Below are 22,782 nucleotides of genomic sequence, written 5' to 3'. Positions count from 1 at the left end.
CACCTTCTCTCACCCTATCTCCACCCCCTTCTACTCTTTCCTACATGCCTCCCCTCATCTCTAACCACCTCACCTCTAATCCCCTAGCTGCTTCTCTCCTCCTCGCCTCCTCTTGCTCCTTTATCACCTCTCACTCCCTTACCGATTCTTTTTTCCAAATTTCTTTTTTCTTCTTTCCTTCCTCTCCTCCTACCTCCTCTTCTTACTCTCGTCTCCTTCATCTCTCTTACCCCTGATCTCCACTCATGCCCATTGCTTCTTTCTCCTCACCTTCTCTCCTTTCACCCCCCATCATCATCTCTCCACCCGTTCACTTCCTGTCTTCTGCTCTTCAGGTCCTCTCCTGCCTTCACCCACTTCCACTTTCCGCCCCACCTTTTTCCCTTCCTTCCTCCACCCTCGCAGCTCCGCTCCTTGCCCACCTGGCCCCGCCCCGTCCCCAACTGTAGGCCCCGCCCCACTGGGGTCACGGGGTCGACGGACGCGCGGCAGCCGTAGCGGCCCAGCCAGTCACGTGGTCACGTGACGCGCTCCAACATGGCGGCGCCGTGGGGCCGCGGCGTCGCTTCCTGACGGGGAAGCGCGGACGGACGCGGCCGGTGCCGGCCGGGACACCGGGCCCGCAGCCTCGCTCGCCTGCTCGCTCGCGCCGTCCGCCCGCGGGGCTACCAGCCCCCGCCGGGCCGGGGCCATGCAGGAGAGCCAGACCAAGAGCATGTTCGTGTCCCGGGCCCTGGAGAAGATCCTAGCCGATAAGGAGGTGAAGCGGCCCCAGCACTCCCAGCTGCGCAGGGCCTGCCAGGTGGCGCTCGGTGGGTGAGCCGCCCCGGCCCGGCCCCGCGCCGGTCTCCCCACGTCAGCCGTTACCCTACTCGACCTCAGCCCGGCCTCCTGGGCTCCCCCCCCCCCCACGACCCCGAGTCCCACCCTCCCGGCCTCCTCATTATACCCCGGGGGAAACTGATGCCCTGGCACCGCGGGACTGGCCCAAGGTCACCTAGCAAATTGGTGACAGCCAGGGCTGGCTCTCCCAGCTCCGGGTTCTTGCCACGACTCCTTGCCGTCTTGTTTCCTGGTTCCTCCCCTCACCACCCTGAGACGCGGTAGCCCTTACTCTAAGTTTCTTATTTACCCTCATTCTGCTTGTTAGGGTTCCCCCATGTGAGCAGGGCAGGGGGGAAGAGCTGATTTAGGGACACCCCTGAGGCTTGCTTTGGAAGTGCCGGATTGGACAATGTTTTCTTTTCATTTGGGGATGTCTCCCTAACTCCTCTAAGGAAGGAATGTAGAGGGTTATCCTGCATTTCCCATGTGTTGTAGTGTGTAGGATATCTGACTCTGGGCGGTCCACTAAAACTGGGTCTGTGAAGGCAAAGATACTTGTCTGTCTTACTCACTTCTGGATCCCCTACACTTGCAATATTACCTGGCACATAGTAGATGCTGATTGAATGGACTCAGGTTATGGAAAGGGGGAGAATGCTAACTCGTAGCTAGGTAACTCATAGCTAGTTAAAACCTGAGTAGTTTCCAACATCAACATCTAAACTATCTTAGTTTCAGTCATTCAACAAATGCCCACTGTGCACCAAGCACTGTGATGGGCACGGAGGGTCCGGTGGGGACTGAGAGACAAGTTGCCCTTATGGAGCTTACATTCTAATAGGGGAGACAAATAAGAAAATTGAGACATTTTTGAATACTAATAAATAGTTTTGTGAAAATAAGAGTGAGATGTGATAATGAAGGCCTGCGGACTGCTTTTGATAGGGTGTCAAGAAAGCGATCCTCTGAGGAGGTGACATTTGAGCTGAGTACTGAAAGGCAAGAAGTATCCATGTGGAGTTTGGGAGAAGAGAGTACTGGGCGGGGAGAATCAATACATTGGACTAGAGGTGGTTTCAGGTTAATTCACCACCCCAATGCCTTTGGTTTGGAATCTGTAAACAGACCTGTTTTCCCTAACAAACTGAGAAAATTGCAAGTTTGACTTTCTGTTGCAGAGTTTGAGGGTGCCATCACCTTTCTTTTCTCCATTTGGTACGAGGTATAGCGCTGGGATTCTTGGGGTGTGGGAATGCGCTTGTGAACTTTACATTTCTCTGGGAAGAAGGTCCATAGCTTTCATCAGATTCTCATAAAGGTTGAGACTCCCTTAAGGATCAAGAATTATTGGTATAGAGGTTGTTGTTGCTTAGATAACCTTGGAGGAATTTACTGAGATTTAGATTTGTAAAGCGCTTCTATTCAGAAAACCAAGGCTAACTGTTTGAACACTGTTTTATCAGGAGTGCTGGATAAGCACTACAAAGCTGTTTGTTAGTTAAGCAAAAGCCTGATACTTATAAGTCCACGTTGAAATCTGCCTGGAGTCTATCCTGTCAGAAACTTAACATATCATTTTCACCAAATTGTATATCACATTTTGGGAACCTACTTATAAAATTGTTGCATAGGGTCATAAAGGGCCATAATGTTGAGAGCTTATTAGATATTTTTGGATATCTTTGTTCACAAGTCCAGATTTTTCCAACCCAAATTGTGGAATGCACATTCAGTGTTTTAGTAGTGAATTGTCACATGTAGCCTATACAGGAAGTAATTTGACCACAGGTTAAGTGAAGAGCAAATTGACGTGGTGGCTCCTGATTATCATCAGATTGAGTAATAGGAACCATCCTGTAGGAACCTGTGCATAGTGTGGAGTTAAACTGGCGTCTTGTTTAAGAGAGTAATTGTGTCATTGCTGGTCAACAGAAATGACTGCTTTTATTTATAAACATAAAACATAGCAAAGTACCTGATGAGATTTCACTCTGCATCTCAACACACAGTCCTGTGTCCAGTGAAAGTAGCTGAGATGAGCTTGTGTATAAGAAGCGTTGCAATATGGCCAGTATTTTAGAGGTTACCGTATGTGGATTACCGTTAATTTTGGTAAGAGGAACTGCAAATGACTACTGAAAGTTGAAAGGCTTGAATGAGAGAGACCACTTACAGGAAACAGCTTCTATGATAACGAGGCCACCAATAGCATGAACCTAGCATGTTGTGGGAGGGCATTGGCGCTGCAGGGCCAGTGTAGTGTAAGAGTTAGGAGCTTGTTCTCTTGACTCAAATGCCTGGGTTCAAATCCCTCGCCTTCCGCTTGCAATCTTTGTGACCTTGGACAGATCTTCTACCTTCCTCATCGGATTATTATAAAGTTAGTTGACATGTGCAAAGAACTTGGCATGTAGTAAGTGCTGTGTAAAGCCTTGCTACTATTATTTATTTTTATTTTAAGCTGCGACAAACCACAGAAACTGTAAGTACTCTGGCTTGATGTTCTTAACCTACTTTGGTTCCTTGTTCAGGAATGGCTTACTGCTCTATTTGGTGTACATGCAATACATAAGAATTCACATGAGTAAACGGCTGTGTTTACTGGAGTATTAACTTATAAAGCTCAGTGAAGACAGGGATTATTATCCCATGTGAAAACCGTGATGGTCAAGATGGAAAAGGTTTGGAGTAATGTCAGGGATCCGTCTGCACTAAATGCCAAGTGCATAGATAGAGACTGCCCAATGAGGGGATGGTGTCCTTCCAGCCTTTCCTGGAGAACGCAAAAGAGCCTGTGAGACTGTTCATCACCCCAGGACGTTGTTTCTCTTTTCCTTGTTAGTGAAGCTTTGTATATTAGAAATCTTGAACCTTTCAGCCCTTTGTTGGGGGACATAATGACATCATTAAACCTCCCTTTCATAACTGTCTTATTTAAGAGCCATTTTCTCCCATGATCTCTCCTTAACTTATTATACTTCTGTTCTAAAACTATGTGGAGTTTAGAGATTGGACACGATAATCTGAGTGTATTTGAATTGAAACTTTGTCTTGAAAGCTGGAAAATTTTAACTGAATTGTTCTAACAGTACTTTTTTCATATATGTAGGATAAGAGATGCAGTATCTTATTTAATAATTTAGTACGCACAACAGGCTAAGTAAGGGGTAAGTGCTCTATCATTGCCAGCTGTCATTATTTGTAATCATTATCAAGAAACTGTAAAAGCAATAATCAACATACCTATATGTTTTTCACATGAAATCGAGTGACTTTAAAAAAAAGGTTTGTTTTTTTTAGAGCAGTTTTTAGATTCACAGCAAAATTAAGTGAAAAAAACAGAGAATCCCCACATACCCCCTGCCCCCCCCCACGTGCACAACCTCCCCATTATCAACATCCCTCACCAGAGGGGAGCATTTCTTATAGTTGATGAATATACGTTATGATTAATGTAGTCGCCCAACTGAGTGACTTTTTAAAACCACGTTATGGAATAACTACGTGGTATCTGTCATGTACTGAGCGTTTCTTATGTTCCAGGCACAGTGCCATGTGCTTTACATGCAGTTTAGTTCTTACTGTTATTATCCTCATTGAGGCCCAGAGAAATTGGCCAGTGTATCTCAGCCGGGAAGCAGTGGAGCCGGAGTGTGAACACGGGCAGTGTGGCTCGAGAGCCCAAGATCTTAACCACTGTTATCATGCTGTATTGCTTCTCCCTATGAAAGCTCTTGTATTGTATATAAAATACTCAGTGGAGTCTTTCAACAGTCATTAGACTGCAGTGAAGTTTTAGTGGAGTTTCAGCAAGTAAACTATTCTGTACGTATAGAGACCATATTTTCTATAGTTGAATTTCAAGATGTATTTGAAAGCCTCTCGTGAAAAAGATCGCAGCTTTTTTCCTGCAGCTTTCTACTGCATATGTCTTTGGTTTACTCTAATTTAGGGACTAATGGGAAGAAAGAAATGCGGGTCAAGAATGGGGTTCCCATATGTTTCATTTGAGTTATTAGGTTTTTCTGATTTATGACATCTCTCTTCATCAGCAGTAAACTCCCTCTTATTAATTCTGGATTGGTGACGTGTCATTGATGTCTGTCTTTGGGTACAGCAGGCAAAGGGGAACCAAGGCTCAGAGAGCAACTTGCCCACATCTGCGCAGCCAGATGGGGAAACAGCTGCAACGCAGGCTCTATCCTGACATATAAATCATAAAATTCATTTTTAGATTTGCTACTCTAGCTGTTTAATACGTGGGACTTAGAAACATGCGCGTCTTTGGTGATCTTCACTTGAGCTGTTTGGGTGACACGATGAAGGTGGAAACCAGACTGGAGTAGGTTGAGGCATGAGTGGGAGGTGAGGAAATCGGGAGCACAGACAATGCTTTCCCAGAGTTGGGCTGTGGATTGAAGGGGAACAGATGTGGATCATGGGAGGGTTTTTGGTTTTGTTTTTTTAAGGTAGAAAAGACTTTGTTTAAATGTCGTTGGGAAGGGAGCCAATTAAAGCTTTGAGTGCATTCATAAATCTTAGTTGTATATTAATGTGCAAAAAAATTCAGTATTTACCCATCCATATGATATGTGGTAAATACTTTTTCTGCCATATGATGTTGTTCTTCTAATTCTGATGTACTCAAAATAACTGCTCTCACCATTAGGAAGAACCTAAGTGCAAAATTTGAAAAATACCAAAAATATCCCTAAATTGTCATAGCAAATAAATAAGGCTTTAAATTAAAATTCAAAATGAAATCTTTAATTTTAGCAAATTCTGGTGTTTTGACTAGACATTTTGTTTACGAGTGCTGTAGATTATAAAAGTTTTGAGAAATAACGGGACTTGGAGCCCTGACAAATGACTTTTTGTTGAAATGTTTTGTGATGATTCTTCGGGAGGAGGTCATCTATCTAGAAGCAGCATCTAAAGGTTAGATTTTAATTATTAAACATTTATGTATAGGACTGGCAGAAAATTCATTGAGAGCTGAGTGTGAAACTGTGCTTATTGATTAGTCCTGTGAACCCAATAATTCAGCTTCCTTGAGCCTCAGTTTCCTGAGACGATAAAGGTGGTAATACCCATTTCACAGGAGTATTGTAAAGGTTAGGTGAGCTAGTGCCGTAAAGGAACTGACCCAGTACCTGGCACCTCACAGATGACCTGCTGGAATTCAGAGGCGTTGGGATTCCCTGAGTTAAAGGAGAACTCTGTCTTCCCTAGTCATTGGTTTGTGGACCTTTTTGCTAATCTCTGCCATTGCGACACCAGTGAAGCAAGTGGTTGGATGAATTGAGAGCTCTATCCTGTGCTTGTAAATCTCAGGGGAGACTCTGTAATCAGTGCTGGGGAAAACAGTAAGACTGTTCTTTATGGAAAAAAGCGAACTTGTGAAAAACGTGTACTTAATCAGCGAGTACATGGAGTCTGCTGTATAAATAGCTCAGCGCTGTGTTTAGTTCTCACCGTTGGCACCAGGCTGAGGTGCCTGCCAGGAAAATAGTTGACTTTTTTTTCCAGCCAGGTATCTTAGAAAAAAGTTTTATCTTTGTTCATTCATTCTTGGAGTCTTCCTGTAAGAAGCTTCTTTTGGTTCATTGTCTTGGTTGTAAATAAGTGTTTTAGCTTTTTTATCAGGTATTTTATTAGGTTTTTATAGGTTTGTGGGGAGAACAGCCTTCTTGTGTTAGGACAGAAAATTCTTAACTTTCCCCTCAATCCTAGGGTCTGGTCAGTGCGTATTTGTTCTTTATTTAGTCCTTTTGCTTATTGACTAACCCAGGCTGATGTTCATTCAGAAGATATTTATTTGGGTCTCCCACCTGGTGTCATGATGCAAGGAAAACAAAGCAAACAAGGAGCCAGCTCTTAACGGAGTTTGCAGTTAATAGGAAAGAAGGGCAGTGCTGAAATGCTCACATCCTCTGGGTCGTACTAACCAGCAGGGAAGTCCTGGGAAGGAAAGAAACCTGGTCCTGCGAGGGGGTGAACAAAGGGCACTTCCCTGAGGAAGTGCTGGGATCTGAATGATAAGTACAAAGTAAATAGCTTGGGGTGAGAGGCGATTGGCAGCAGGGGAACAGCATATGCGAAGGCCCTGTGGAAGTGGGGAGGACTGTTAAGGAAACTAGAAGATACGACTGCATGTGGATTTATAATTATCTCAAAACAAAACAAGTTTTAGTTGGAAAAAAAGGTAGGGAAGAGTTTTGGGGGATAAGATGGGAGAGGTAGGCCAGGACCCCACTACGTAGGACTTTGGAGGTCATGGTGGAGTGTGACTTTTAGACCAAAAGCAGTGAGACGACGCTGCTGTTTTTCAGACGACACTGAAGAGTTCTAAGCAGGGAAGAAGGCGATAGGATGACCAGGTTTGTGTTTTGCAAAGATCACTTGGGCCATGTGTTCAGAGCATCTTAGAGGAAGCCAGAGGGATTGCCGTCATCCAGGTGAGAGATGTTGGTGGCCTGGACTTAGAGTGATGACAATAGACGTAGAGCACAATGAATGGATTTCCCACTGGTTTGGAAGGTAAAGCTAACAAAATCTGGTGATAGATTGGATAAGAACATGAGCGAGAAGATCGGCAAGGCTGCCCGTTAAGTTTCTGATTCACCCAGCTAGACGGATGTTGGTGACGTTCTTTAGGATGGGAGTGTGGGAAGCCCACCTGGGGAGAGGCGGGGGAGAGGTGAGCTGAGTTGCCACTTGGATGGATGTCTTGAGTATCACCTGCCTTTGAGCATCCAGTTGAACAGGTGTCGTAGACAGTGGGCAGGTCTACGAGCCTGATAGTCGTGACAGGCCTGGGTGTGGGTGGGAATGGAAGGTGTAGGTGAGGATGAGGTGGCCTGGAGAGCGAGGGTACAGAGAAGGGGAGGAAGGGGAGCCTACGCTGGGCCTGAGGAACCCCAGCTGCGGTGGCTGGGCAGAGGAGGCTGAGTCTGCAGAGGAAACGGAGAGGAGATGGCACAGCAAGAGTCAGAGGGCAAATGACATTATGTGCTCATGACACCAGACGTAGAGAAAATTTCAAGGAGGTTGAGGTAAGTAAGGTCAAATGTGGGGAGGTCAAGTCAGAGACTGGAAAAATGCCCATCTGATTGAGAGACAGGAGGGTTATGGGTGACCTTCGCTTGAGTCATTTTGGTGGTGCAATGAAGGTGAAAGAAAGCCAGGCTGGAGTGGGCTGAGGCACTAGTGGGAAGTAGGGAAACAGGGAGCACAGATGACTCTTTCCCAGAGTTTGGCTGTGATGTGAAGGGGAAGATGAGATGTGGATCATAGAAGGCTTATTGTTAGTTTGTTTGTTTTTATTTAAAGGTAGAAGAGACTGGAACTTGTTTAAGTATCATTGAGAAGGGAGCCAGTTGAGGGAGAGGATAAACAATGCAGGAAAGAGAAAGGACAGTTTATTCAACAAATATTGTGTGCCTACTCTGTGCCTAGGAATTCCTAGGTGCTGGGAATTCCGTGAAGAGAACAGATAGAAGTCTCTTGTTACAGAGTTTATATTCTACTGACTAAGACAGATAATAAATGAACTGATATGGGTGATAAATACTGTGAAGAAAGATTAGAAAAATAGGTCAGGATAAAGTGAAAAACTAAAGCAGATAAGGAGATGCAGAATGATGAGGGGTAGGGATGACAGTTTTAGGAGGTGAGTGAGGGACTCTGAAGAGGTGACATTTGAACAGTGGTCTGCAGGAAGTGATGGAGGGAGCCATGTAGATATCTGGGGGAGGGAGGGCGTTCCGGGCAGCAGGAAAAGCAAGTGCAAAGGCCCAGGAGACAGGAAATGCAGCAGGTAGGCTGGAGGCAGGTGGTGGTAGGTGAGATGAGGGAGATGGCAGAGGGGCAGATCTTGTAAAGGCTTGGAGGCCAAGGTCCAGATTTGGGATTTTATTCGGAGTGAGATGAGCAGCCAGTGGAGAGTTTTGAGCAGAGAAGCGGCTACAATTTGATTTATATTATGAGGGTTCTGGATAATCTGTTCTGAGCAGATGGAATGTGATTCACGTTCTCAGGGAATCTCTCTGGCTGCTGTGTGGAGAAAAGTGTGAGGTAGAGGGAGGGTAAGAGCTGCAGCCGTGAAACCAGTTAAGAGGCAGTGTGGTGGTCTAGGTGAGAGACGATGGTGGTGGCCGGTGAGAAGTGATGAGATTCTAGATGGTACGGAGAGCGTGAAGTTGCTGTAAAGGCAGGTAGGGACGGGCGATGACAGAGCTGGCGGCATTGGACACAGACTGTCTTCCAGCAGGAGAGTGGAGGGTGGGTACAGAAGTACGTCAGTGTGTAGGTTCGCGAACAGGAAGTTGAGGGAGTCGCCTTATGGCCGCTCCATCCGAGTGTGGAGGAATGGTGAGGATGAGGAGGGAGCCATGGGGAGTTTGAGAAGAGCAGAGAAATGTGCTGTGGTCACTGTGGAGAGTCAGAGAAGATGGGCGTTAGTGGCAGTATTGAGGGTTCCTTTTGTGGGTGTGATTATGGCTTTAGACCTGTCAGCTTGGCCTGTTGTCAGAGGTCTGGTTGTCGGGTGGACACGGGTCCAAAGGAGATGGTGGTGTATATATAAGTTTGGGATTTTGCCAGAAGTTAAAACAAGGAAGGTCAGAGAGAGTCAAGACTAGTGGTTGCCTATCATTCGGATACGTGTCCTGGAAAGTGAGGAAAAGGGAAAGCTGACATACATACAAGCCTTGTCAGAGTCTGACAGGCCAAAGAAACGGCCTGCTGGGTGGGAGCAGCTGAGAGGGCAGTTGGAAGGAGAAGAGGTTGCAGGCGGGAGGAACTGAAGTGCCACAGTCCACGTGGGACAAGCGTCACGGTGTGAGCAGCCCGCCGTGCAGGCTCGGAGTAGGGGAGGAGGTCACTGGGAAGAGCTGGAGGGACTGAAGGCAGCAGAGGAGGCAGGGGTGTGGCAGATCAGAGGTGCGAGGGGAAGGCTTGCAGGGACATTGTGGGACTTGGGCGAGCTGACCCGTGATGACATTGGAGAGGTTGGTGATGGTCATTGTTGGGCTCAGCTTGGGAGTGGAGCAGAGAATGTGACCCGGTGCCAACGTCGCTGATGAAAGGGGAGGTGTGACCCGAGAGGCAGCGAAGCCCAGGAAGGATTTCCCAGGAAGCAGTGTGGTTTTTCAGCGGAAGCCGCCCCACCCCACTCAGGGCTCCCTCCTTTCCAGCCTGCTCATTTATTGCTGCTAATCGCCCAGTTGGCGTTGGGAAGGCAGCGCCTGGTGCGATGGGAGCAGTGAACTAGCAGGCGTGCCCCCCCCTGTGCTCCTCGTCCTTCACCCACCCTCCTCCTCCGCACAGGGGTCTGGAGTGCGTGCTCTGCACCAGCCAGCCTGGGTCTGAGTCCTGACTGCGCGGTAGCACCTCACGTCTCTGTGCTCGGGGTCCTCACCTGTGTACCTGTGACGGGCACGCGTGCTCTTGCCTCCGTGGGGTGTGGGCAGGACCCTTCCCCTAGGAACGTCAGCTGTTAGGGCGAGGATTTGGGCTGCACTCATTTTCTTTTTCCCCTTGGCTTTGCCTGGTTCCTCTATGGCACCAGAGATTTTTCACTGTTGCTGACTCCTGTTTTAAGAGAAGAGCAGAACTGACATTTATTGACCACCTGCTGTATGCCAGACACTGCCTTCTCAAGAGAATTACCTGCACCCAGCTGTCTAGTCAGGATCTCTGGAGCACACAGGGCTGCCCTGTAGCATCCTCATTTTTTCGAGTAGGAAATCCAGCTTCAGGGAGGTTTAATAACCCCATCATTCATCTAACAGATGTCCGTGCCAGGCCTTGGACCTACTTCTGCCTCAATCACTAGTGCATTTCTTTTCTTTCCACCACACCAAGCTGTGTCAAACTATCTGCCACATCCCTTTTCCCTGTTCCTTTTTCTGCCTCTCTTTAATGGAAAAAAAACTATTGTGTTCTCCAGATACATCCGGAATCCAACTGTTAGATTGGGCCATATGAAACTAGGAAGATTTAACCATAAAAATGTCACTTCCCTGTGGTTCAGACGGGTTCTTGTCTCTACCCCCCCAAGCCTCCACCCTGGTCCAAGCCCCCATGATTGCTTGGGGGGTTATTAGCAGTAGCCGCCTGATTGGCTCCCTGCTTCTGTTGTGGCCCCCCTCCTTACCCTCAAAGCAGCCTGAGTGATCTGTGTGTCAGCACTTAGGTCTGCTCAGGCCGCGCCCCTTCCCTCCTGGGTCGTCCCATCACTGCGCCTCTGCTGTGCCGAGTAGAGAGGATTTTTCATATTTTTTCTTTAACAAAAAGTGGTTTAGAGAATGCAACAAGTCCTAATTGTTGTGGGAATACTTACGTATAAATTAATAAAACTGAAGGACATCTGTGAACAATACAAATTGCGGCCATGGCAGCTTCTTGGCCCCCTGCAGTAGCTGTCTGCCTAGTAGGTAGGTATCTCCTGTTTCCTGCTCCTGGTGGAGGGCCCGGCTATTCACGCCCCACCACTGCTGCATGTCACTCTGGCCCTTGTTTATTCCCTTTGGAAAACCAGGGTGCATCTTCACTGTGGTCCTGCAGCAGCTGACCAGGAAGGGAGGTTCCGGGGCCAGGCCGGACGGGGCTCCCTTACTAGCTCGTACCAGTGCTGTGTGACCTTCACAGTTTGTCTCAGTCATAGCAAAGCCAACATTTATATTGTGCTGCATTTATAGTTTACAGAGTCATTCTGCATGCTTATTTGAGAGTCAAGGTACCCAAAAGGTTATGAACACAGGTTCTGGAGCCCAATTTTCTGGGTTCAGTTCCTGCTCCATGACTTGCTATCTTGTAACCTCTCTGGGTCTTGTTTTTCGTCTGTAAAATTGAGTGGACTTTGGCCTTGACCCCTTGCCCTCTGGCTCCTTCATTGCTCTTGGCTCTTTGGCCGAGCCACATCTGGCTTGGACAGAACTTGGATGTTTTGTCCTCTGAGTGCTTGCCATGGTCCTTAAAAGCCACTTTTATCCTCTGCAGTTACTTTTCTGCAGCCAGTGGAGTACTTTCTCCTGGATTCTTTTCCTATTTCTTAACACAAAGGTTGCAAACTGGTAGCCCCAGGGTCAGGGCAGCCTGCAAACCAATTTCATTTGAGCCATAATACTTTTTTAAGTAGTTGGAGTTACTTTGAATTGCAATCAGAGTGTTCCCTTTAAAATCTGAATTTTGACCTCTGGAGACATTGGAACAGCTGGCACCTCTAGGCTCAGGGTCTGTCAGCAGTGCCAGTCAGCTGGAGCTAAGGTGCCACTGTACCCTTTGCCCTGTTGGGTAGGGAAGGGGTCCTCCCTACCCTTAATGTCTTCCACTCACCAGTGTCTCTCCTTGAGGTCCCCTGCCTGGCTCCCCTAGGCCTTTGAGTGTGTAAGCCCTGCCCTTGATTTTATCACCCTGGGTACCTCAGTAAGTAGCGGGCCTGGTGATTGACTCACAGCTGAGTGGGTTGGAACCAGTGGCATTTCAGAACAGATTATTTTAAAGCTTAGGGGCCAGCAGGGATTCTAGCAAAGGCCGGATTGCTTCAGATATACCTGAACTTAACTCTGACAAGGTAGCCATAACTGGAAGGAAACCTTACATTTGAGTCTGGGCAGCAGTGCCCTTCTGACATGTCACACGGTGACAGACGATTTGACCCCCAGGCAGAGCCTTGGTGTTACGGATGCAGAGTTCTGAAAGCTGAAAGCTTGGCCACCAGCCTCATGGGCTGGATTTCCTGGGCGACTCCCACAGCTTGGGGGCCTCAGCCAGAGGAAGCCAGAGCTACTTCCTGAGTGGATTCTTGTCCACGAGGGGCAGGAACCATGCCACAGAGCTCTCTTTAACAAACCATGTGTCACCGGCCTTATGGTCCGTGAGCAGAATGCTTGATGTTAGGCCTCTGGGTGTTTCTGTCCTGTTTTCTGTGTGTAGTAAGATGACATTGAAAGACTAGCTTGAAGGTGAGAATTTGCCACCTCTGGTGAGTCCAGGTATTCAGTTTTCACGTCCTAAAGTTCAGTCTAGAATAGAGTTGTCCAAGAAAAGGAAATTTGTACCTTCCAGATCTGTGTTCTGGGGTTGCTAGGGTAACTAATGCCATATCCAAACCACTGGCTCTTAAGAGATGGTGTAAGGAAGGCTGGGTTAGGGAACAAACTCGTGAATGGTTGCCAGAGGGGAGAGGGGTTGGGGAGCTGGGTGAAAAAGGTGAAGGGACTAAGAAGTACAAATTGGTAGCCATGGGGATGTAAAGTAAAGCATAGGGAATATAGTCAATAATGGTGCAACAACTACCGTGGTTCCCCAAAAATAAGACCTAGTCAGACCATCAGCTCTAATGTGTCTTTTTGAGCAAAAATTAATATAAGACCCAGTCTTATTTTACTATAGTATAAGATTGGGTGTAATAATATAATATAGTATATATAATATAATACAATACAATATAATACCAGGTCTTACTTTAATATAAGACCCGGCATAATATAATATATTATTAATTTTTATTAATAATATATATTAATTTTTGCTCCAAAAGTCGTATGAGAGCTGATGGTCCAGCTAGGTCTTATCTTCAGGGAAACACGGTACGTGTAGTGCAAGGTAGGTACTAGACGAATCGGGGGATCACTGCATAAATTATGTAAATGTCTAACCACTGTGCTGTACACCTGAAACTAATATAAAATAATACTGAATATCAACTGTAACTGAAAAAAACAAATGAATAATTAACCTGCTTCATTGGCCTGCTTTGGTAATACATTGAGCCTAACGTAGGCATACATTTGACTGGGTGTGGGGGAATTCTGCATATTTAGATAGGGTGTTCTCTTGCTTCAACTGCACAAAACCTTTTTCTGGAAATAAGACTGTCTCTTTGGGATTGTGATTTCTGAATAACGACTCTTTAGTTCCACAACCTTAACTGCATAGCTGTTGTAACCTCCATGGTAAAGACTTTAAAGTTAATTTTAATTCATAAAAATTATATATGTCTTAGCACAAGAACATGAATGTATTTAATGCCCCTGAGCTGTGCACTTAAAAATGGTTAAGGGAGTCAATTTTATGTGTATTTACCACAATTTAAAAAAAGCATTTGCTATTTAAAAAAAAGAAAGTATATATGCTTATCATAGAAAATGTGAAAAAAGAGAAAGGAAAAATAATTATCCCACTACTTAGATGATTTTCAATATTTTGTTATATTTGTTTCCAATTTACTATCCATATTTTTACACAGTTGACATGTTATTGTATCACCGTGCTGTTGTGATAAGTATTATTAACATACATTTTGCAGAATAGAGGAGTAGCTAGAATGTGGACTGTGAAGCCAAAATGTTTGGGTTCCAATTCTGGTTCCCCGGGTCCTGATAGGTACCAGGAGACAAGTTGCCTGATTTTACTGTACGTTGATTTCCTCATCTAAATCAGTGATTCTCATTTGGGGCCGTTTTGCCCCAGGGGACACTTGGCATTGTCTAGAGACAGTTTTGGTTTTCAGGACTGCAGGGGGTGCTACTGGCATCGAATGGGTACAGGCCAGAGATGCTGCAAAACATCCTGCTGTGCACAGGACGGCCCCATAGTGAATTATCTGTCCCCAAATGTCAGTAGTGCGGAGGCTGAGAAACCCTGCTCTAAATAAGATGGAGATAAGAGTACCTACTGCATGGAATTGTGAGGACTAAACAAGTTAAAATCTGTAAAGTACTTAGGACAGTGCCTAGCGTATAGTAACTGCTATATGTTAGCTATTGCTACAATCATTTCATATCACTTCCTATCAGCATTTCTGTACTTTAAAATCTCGTAAACATTCTTTTTAATAGTTTTTGAATATCTTTCAGTAAAGTTTTCTTTTATATAAATATTGCATGCTCCTAACAGGCCTTTCTTTCTTCCTCACCAGATGAAATTAAAGCGGAAATAGAAAAGCAGAGGTAAGCTGGGGCACTTTCTCCTTGCTGAAGCACAGTGTTAGGGGATTAGGTAGTGGCTGTGGGAACCCCTTTCTCGGCATGTTTTCTCAGCTTTCTGGTCCTCGGGTAGCACACAACTCTCCCAGCCCCGTGCTGGGCCCATCTCAGAATTCTGTGTGGTGTGAACCAACTAGGTTAACAGGTTACTGGCTTAATCACTGTATTTGGAGGGAGTGGGAACGAAGATCAAGTGAATGCTGTGGTACCTTTTCTTGACAGAAGAGGCAAAACCTTTGTCCCTCGCGTGTCATGCTTCCTTAAGTGGCGGACAGCTTGCCCTATAAGGGGCTGCTCCTCGTCTTCCTCGTAATGAAGCCAGTTAGTCACGCTGCAGAAATAGAGCTCTGATACCAAGAGTATCGTGATACCAACAGTCAGTCCAACTCGCTCATCAGAGGCCTTGCTTGTCTGCATGTGGCACTCGGGCATTTTGTCTTAATGCACATGGTAACTTCTAATTGTTTATCCCCACAGATACAGTTTGTGGACACTTTTAATTAAACACTTGCAAGTGGGATGGGATGCTAGAGTGAGGTGTAGGAAAAGCCAGCTTTTTGTTGTTTCATTTCCTCTCTCCGGCCCTCTCTTGCTTTTTTCCCAGGCTTGGTGCTGCTGCACCACCAAAGGCAAACTTCATCGAAGCTGACAAGTATTTCCTTCCATTCGAGCTAGCTTGCCAGTCCAAATCCCCACGGGTGGTCAGCACGTCCCTCGACTGCTTGCAGGTACCATGTTCAAACTTAATGCTGTAAAGGGGGGTCTTTGCAGGCCGTGGGTGGTCTTTACACAGGAGCTATGCTGGTGAACCCCCCTGCTCCTCAGAACGTTGTGTGAGGTGACAGAAAAAGGAGCATTCCAACTTCTTCTTTACAGAGGTCTCATGAGGGTGGGAAGAGAAGAGGGGCCAGACTTCCGTACTAAAGGAGAGAGTTGATTTCCCTGGAAATATTTTGTCGCTATCTCTTATGTATGTTTTTCTAAATGAAACCTTTAGCATTAATTGGAATGTTTCCTACACATGGGCAATAAGGTATTTTTGTTCAGCCTCTTTCTTGATGGCATTAAAACTCATGAAATCAAGTCAAAAAAATGAATATAATCAAATCTCATTATTTATAGTAATGTTCTATAAGGCTATTGTGAACACTGATTTTGCGAATTCTGAACCATTGTTCCTAAAGGAAATACAGGGTTAGGTTCCCTTGAGCTTCTGATCTCAACATGTTAGTCAGCTGATCAATATGTAATCATTCTTTGTGTGTTTCTGTTAAAGACACCTTATTTATTATATTTTATTGATTCATTACCATTGAGCTCCCAGTCAACAGCACCATAATACATGCCTGAACAAAACTTATGTAACACACACGCAGTTTCTCTGTAAAGCACATCACTGCCTTCTTGTTCTTAGGGACACTAGACAGCACGTCAGCACTATGCTTGGGGGGGCATTTTTAAATGGCAAAATCACCAACCAAAAGGACCAAAATGCAAAAAAACACAGCAGCAGATAGACCACAAAAAAGACACTGCTTACAGTATGAGAGCTGAAACCAGGACAGAGCGTCTCCTTGTTAGACCTCAGCTGAGAACCTATGTGTCAGATGATTCAAATTTTTCACTGCTCTGCACATGTCTGCAGATGACCACAAAACCACCACAAGTATTGATTTGGGGCTTACAAATAAATTTTAGTGAGTGGGCACATTTGCAAGTATAAAATCTGCAAAAATGAAGAGTGACTGTATTTAGACCACCAGTAACCTTGTTATAAATACCTTTTACTGATGAAGCAGGAGTAGGGAAATTAGGATGACTTGTTCAAGGACACACAGATAATAAGAGACAGAAACAGGACCACAACTTGGATTTCTTAATTCCTGCCCCAGCATTCCTGTATTTTTTCTTAAGATGTACTCCTGAGGTTTATGGTTACCTCAAAGAACCCCAGTGAGCAGACGACATCAATGATACATTTTTAAAAATTGAAGAGGTCCACAATTTACCAGTACTTTCTAGAACAGGAATAGTAACTAGGTTCTATATTATGATTGCTTAGAAGCTATGTTGAAAAGATAGATGAAGCCTCATCTGAGTTTCTTGAGAAAGTGCTGTGATTGATTGGTTATGTCTGCTGAGGCACAGGCCTGCCAAGTGGCGGTGGGCATGCCACAGTTTTGGCATCTCTAGTCTAATATTTAGTCTAATAATCTCTCTTCTTTGCTATATCTATACTTGAAAATTGATGACCGTTTTTTCAGAGAAGCAACTCTTCCAAATGAAAAGTCATTTTTTCATTCAGTATAATTGTGCACAGCTTGTCCTATGAAACATATAATGAGCCAAGAATTTTTAAATGGCAGGCTCAAGTCCTTCTTCTATCTTAAAATATTTGCCGCTGTGGAACATTTTCTGAGAAAATTTGGCAAACGTGTAATTTGAGTTGTTTTCTCCTCATGGTCAGGTTTAGTTTTGAAGCTGGTGCTGATAGTTGACATTGTTGATGCACTAAGAACAATGGTTAGCAGGTATGGAGCACTCGGCCTGTGCTACTTGCTTTATCCACATCATTGAGTTTAATCATCCCCATTTCAGAGTCGAGGAAACTGAGGCTTAGAGAATAAAGTGACCAGCCCCGCCAAGTTCCCCTGGTCCAGGAAGTGATGGAATTGAGTGGATATCTAAGTCTTCCTTACCCCATGTCTGTGTTCTTAACCAGGGGTCCTTAAACTGTAGCCATGAGCCAAATCTGGTTGGCCACCAGCTTTTGTAAATAAAGTTTTATTGGAACACATCTGTCTTAGTCTGCTTGGGCTGATATTACAGATAGCACAGACTGGTGACTTAAACAAGAGACATGTATTCTCTCCCAGTTGTGGAAGCTGAGGAGTCCCAAGATCAAGGTACCAGCTAATTCAGTTCTTAGTGAGAGCCCTCTTCCTGGTTTATAGATGGCCGAATTCTCAGTGTCTTCGCATGGTGGAGAGAACACATTAGCTCTCTGGTGTTTCTTCTTCAATCTCATCCCGAGGACCCCACCCTCGTGACCTCATCTAAACCTAATCACCTCCCAAAGGCCCAACCTGCTGATACCATCACATTGGCGTTAGGGCCTCAACATAGAAATTGGGGGCTGGGGGAACGCGCAAACGTTCAGTCCATAGCAACAGCCAGCCACGCCCATTCATTTATGTATCATCTCTTGACTGCTCTCCCACTACTATGGCTGAGTTGAATAGGTGGAACGGACCTGCAAAGCCTAAATATTTAATATGTGGTCCTTTACAGAAAAAGGTTGCCAACCCTACTCTTAGCTATTACCCTGTAGATCTGGCCTCTTTAATTAAAAATATGCTCTGTTTTCCTAGAAATAGTCCATTTCCAGAACTCTGTGTCAAAGTGTATGATTTCTAATGAAAACATTGATGTCCTGCTTTGACTTGAGTTGAAAATCTAAGAGTGTAGTACCTGTCTTGAGGTTTATGACATAGGGTTAGTTCTTATTTTAAGAATGAAAGTTCTCTGCAATTCAATGGGTACACTAGGATTTCTTGGGTTAGTATTGAAAATGTAAAGTGTGTCATCTTTTTTATGACATAGAAAGTGGCTGGGTACTCCCTGGAATACTGAATGAAAATTTCATTTCCTCTTGGTGGTTGTCCTTGCAAAGCCTGTTTGACTGGCTTTTCTTCCCAGTGTGGGCGAGGTAACTTCTGTCTTGGCGTGGAAGGCCAGCATCTAGGGGTAAAGGTTGGTTTGGCAGGATTGGAGCCAGGTGCAGAGACATCCACATTCTGCCCTGGGCGGCTAAAGGTGTCTTCTTTGAGCGTGGAGAGGTGATAGGAGGTGAAAGGGGCTTCTGGGTTTGCGTGAGCACGTGTAGCTCAGAGCCCTCTCCCCGCTGGGAGGAACCTAAAGTCTTCCTTTCTGCTCACTTCTACCAAATGACAAAGATCCTCTGTGTTCCTTTCCTTCAGCACCTGGTCTGTCACAGGTCCAGGACTGGGGGAAGGAGCATTAGGGTTCAGTCTTGTCTAAGCTAGTGAGTGATCTCCAAGTTTCTCCGGGCAATAACAAAATGTTTCTAAGAATACCTTCCCAATATATTCATATTTCTTCAATTGTTAGATTATATGTATGTGCTAATGTTATTAAATTACATATACTATAAAACATACAAAAATAGAACTTTTAAAAGGGTAAAATAGAAAAATAGATAGAAATTGAGTTCTAATATTTTCTTCTTACACCCAGGAAAGGCAGTAGGAAACCACTGTCCTGTTCATACCACAAGCCTTGTCTTTTAATTCTTACTTCTAGAAAACTTTGGATTTGTTCATGCATATTTAAAAATCCATTTGTAATTATATAAGTTGTACATGACTACGAGGTATGATCAAACAGTACGGTGAACCTTAGTAACAAGTGTGTGACAAGTTTCAACTTGTTTGGTGCAGTCAGTCCAGTGTGAGCTACAGTTGAGAGGTGTGTTTTAAACTGTGCCGTCAATCATCATCATGACAACGGTCCTCCGTGTCCCACATCGCTTCTGGTACAGCAATTTCCGCCAAATAAAAACATTACGGTGTGTCCTCATCCACCTTATTCACCGGATCTGGCACCATGCGACTTCTGGCTCTTCCCCAATGTCAAAATGACTTTGAAAGGTAAACGTTTTGAATCGTTTTAGGACATCGAGGCAGCCATCATAATGCAACTAAAGACACGAAAGAGGACTTCCAGAACTGCTTCAGAAAGGGGCAAGAACGATGGGATAAGTGTGTTCAAAGCAAGAAGCAGTGTTTTAAGGGGAATAATGGCAATGTGCCTTTTACTGTAATAATTTTTTTTTATTTAAACATTCACCGTATTTTTTGATCATGCCTCATACATTCTTTGTTGAAAAATTTTTAGAACTTTAAAGATAAGGCTGAAGTCCCTTGGACCACCAGCCCCAAACCTAGTTGCCTCTTTAGGTGTATAATTAATTTTCTTTCTTTTTAATTTTTTTTTACATAAATAGTATCACTTGTACAAATTTTTCTGCAGCTTTTTATATTCAGCAGTGTCTTTTTAAGATCTTGCTGTATTGCTACAGGCAGATACAGGATATTGCTTTTGCATGTCCATCTATTAATGCTGCTATTTTATTTACCCCTGCCCCTTTAGAAGGGCATTAACAAATAGGGTTACAGTGAACGTCCCTGTGCATGCAGCCTCATGGACGCAAGTATCAGGGAGCCAGCTGCCCAAAGGCCTCCCTCCTCTGTCCCTTTTCCCATCGCCTCACTCTGTTAACAAGGAATAAGGTGGAACTTCTACTCTCCACCTCTGTCATTCCCACCCCTACCACCCAAGTCCAAGCCTCCTGTATCTCCCTGCTGGACAGCTGAGGTAGCCTTACTGGTCCCCAGCTTCCACTCCTGTTGCCCTCCAACCTATTCTCTACACGGGAACCAACAGAAGCCTTTGGAAATGTATTAGGTTGGTGCAAATGTATTAATATCACATCATATTAATCCTTTGCTTAAACCTTCCAGTAGCTTCCCACCTCACTCACTGTGCAAAGAACTTTCCCCAAGGGAGCTTGCCAAGCACGCTCATGCCACTAGATATGTCTCTAGGCTTTTTTCTATGCATTGACAAAAATACTTACATACACACACATCATTTTTATTTTTCAAAAATGAGATAATGCTAATGCATTATTGCTGCAACTTTCTTTGTTCAAGATGTCTACAAATTACACAGGGCCCTGTGGGTCCCAGTCGGGATTTTTAGTTTCAGTCTGCCTGCACCCCTTGGAGAATATAAACCCTGTGAGTAAAAGGACTGTCTTACTCACTGCTGTACCCCCAGTACCCAGAACATCTGGGACAAGGAAGGGTGAGAAGGCAGAACTAGAAAGACCCACAGGACGCAGGACTCTTCTTTCTTCTGGCCCTGTCTCACTGCACAGACAAGGGAGTAAAGTCATACTTAAAACGCTTTTCAAGTTGAAGAGTAATGCGCCCTTTAAGGAGTCTGTAGAGGGGAGAATACTTCCAGGGTTTTTTTTGTATTTGAATTAAACATCCAGTAATTCACCTCCATCTTTGCTTTGCAGCATCAGTGTTGGGTTCTATGAGAACGAATTTTATTCATTTTAATTTAAAAAAAAATTTTTTTTACTGTCCACAGTATTTGTTAATTGTTTATTTATCAAGAGAAACTATTCCTTAGCCTAAGTGTTCATGTTTCGTAGTCGAGGGAACACAGGTCAGCAACAAACTTCCATGGAATTCAACTCAAAGACATTCTTTACATTCCAAAATCACTCTGTGCTCTGGGAGATACCAGCCTTCCTCGTCTTCTCACATCTTTCATGGAATCATAATTTCTGTAGAAATCTGCATATGCCTTCTTTCTTGGTTCAGCCACAGCAAGCTTAGAGAGATGCGACTCCCAGGGATATGGGGAATGCTCCAACAACATGAAATCGCAGGCGCTTGGCCACAGACCACGCCTTTCGTCAAAGCACTGGAAGGCAGGGTAGTTATATTCTCCTCAACGCCAGAGCCCTTTCTGGCTGGGCCTGCTTTTCAGCATTCACATTTTAGGAGTTCGTAGACCATCCCACTCATAACCCAGTGCTCAAAACGTGCTTGAGTCCATTAGGGTGAGTCCTCTAGGAATAAGGAGTAAGCAGTGTCACAAACCAGAGCTCATTACCAGGTGGCCTGTGCCGCCCTCTTCAGAAGTCTGCATATGCAGCAGTGAGGGGGTGAGGTAAAGGCCATCTTGACTTGTTCCTTAACCCCCTACCCTTACCCCTCCCCTGTCTGGAGATCTCTGAGGTTGGACTTAATCAGCAGAATGTGTGTAGGCCTCTCTCCTGCTCAATCACTCGATTCAGCAGTATCATATTTCCACCTTCAGCCACTCTCTCTTAGTCTGTTTTTCTTCCTGCTTATTGAATGGCGGTGCTTTCAGTGCTAATGATAGGAAAAAGCCATTGAGAAACTGTCAGGCCTCGCACGGTGGCAGCACTGTAGATAACCCTGGAGCTTGTGTTACTTTGTGCGGGGAGAGGCAAGCCAGAAACCAAAAAGATAAACAGAACAGCATTTTTAAGTGTCTTTACTAAGTCCCTGGAAGCAGCGGATGCCTCCTTGTGTCCCAGAGCGCTTGTGTCAGATGAGTGGTTCCTTTATCTGGTCAACCATCGAAATAACCTGGATACCTAGCTTGGAGGGAAAAAACACTGATTCCCGGGCTCCATCCCAGAAGTTCTGGTTCAGTAGGTCTGGGTTGAGGTCCAGGAATCTGTATTTTTAATGAGTTCCCTCCGGTGATTCTGAATCTCAGCCAGGCTTGGAAATCATCCTGCCCCTGACCTTGGAGTTCCCTTCCAGCTCTCTGATTCTCCATGGTGAAATCCAGGTCATCAGTGAGGTGGCACAGGCAGGCTGCCTCTGAAAGGTGGTCCCTGTCCAAACTGATGTCACCTGATTGGGAGGGCGTGGCGCAAGCAGGCTCTGTCTCTTCAGCCACGTGGCTGACATGCCCTGTTGGACAATGTAAGTGCAGAATTCAGTTACTGTTTTGACTTTAATTTTTGGAATAGAAAATATACTGATGTGATTCAACATTCAGAGAGAATGAAAGAGTGTATATACTCTGAAGTGTCTTGGTCCCACCCCTGCCCACAGCTGCTTAGTTCCTTCTCCAGCAAAACATGTTATAATTAGTTTCTTATGTATATTTCCATTTAAAGAAAAAGTATATATATGGTTTTTGACAGCTTGAGACATAATTCACATGTATTTGATTCACCCATTTAAAGTGTACAATTCAGTGATTTTCATATATTAGCAGAGTTGTGCAACCATCACCACAGTCTAATATCAGACCATCTTAATCACCTCAGAAGTAACCCCGTGCTCATCAGCAGTCACTCCTTAATTCTCTCTAATGCCCC

At 44.9% G+C, this 22,782-nt stretch overlaps 1 protein-coding gene across 1 annotated transcript in view; it reads left to right on the top strand.

Annotated features, from left to right (window-relative positions):
• Positions 1-508: 508 nt before the first annotated feature.
• Positions 509-22,782, top strand: part of ARFGEF2 (ARF guanine nucleotide exchange factor 2) — a 79,417-nt gene continuing 57,143 nt past the window's right edge. Inside the window, exons 1-3 of the mRNA XM_019756154.2 lie at positions 509-812; positions 14,753-14,783; positions 15,424-15,547. Coding sequence (XP_019611713.1) covers positions 692-812; positions 14,753-14,783; positions 15,424-15,547 — 276 coding nt within the window. The 5' untranslated portion in view covers positions 509-691. The remainder of the gene's footprint in view (positions 813-14,752; positions 14,784-15,423; positions 15,548-22,782) is intronic.

Source organism: Rhinolophus sinicus, linkage group LG13 (genome assembly GCF_036562045.2).
Source record: "Rhinolophus sinicus isolate RSC01 linkage group LG13, ASM3656204v1, whole genome shotgun sequence".
Classification (NCBI taxonomy): Eukaryota; Metazoa; Chordata; class Mammalia; order Chiroptera; family Rhinolophidae; genus Rhinolophus; species Rhinolophus sinicus.
The sequence above is the reverse complement of the archived record's forward strand: the minus strand, read 5'-3'. Positions and strand labels throughout refer to the sequence as shown.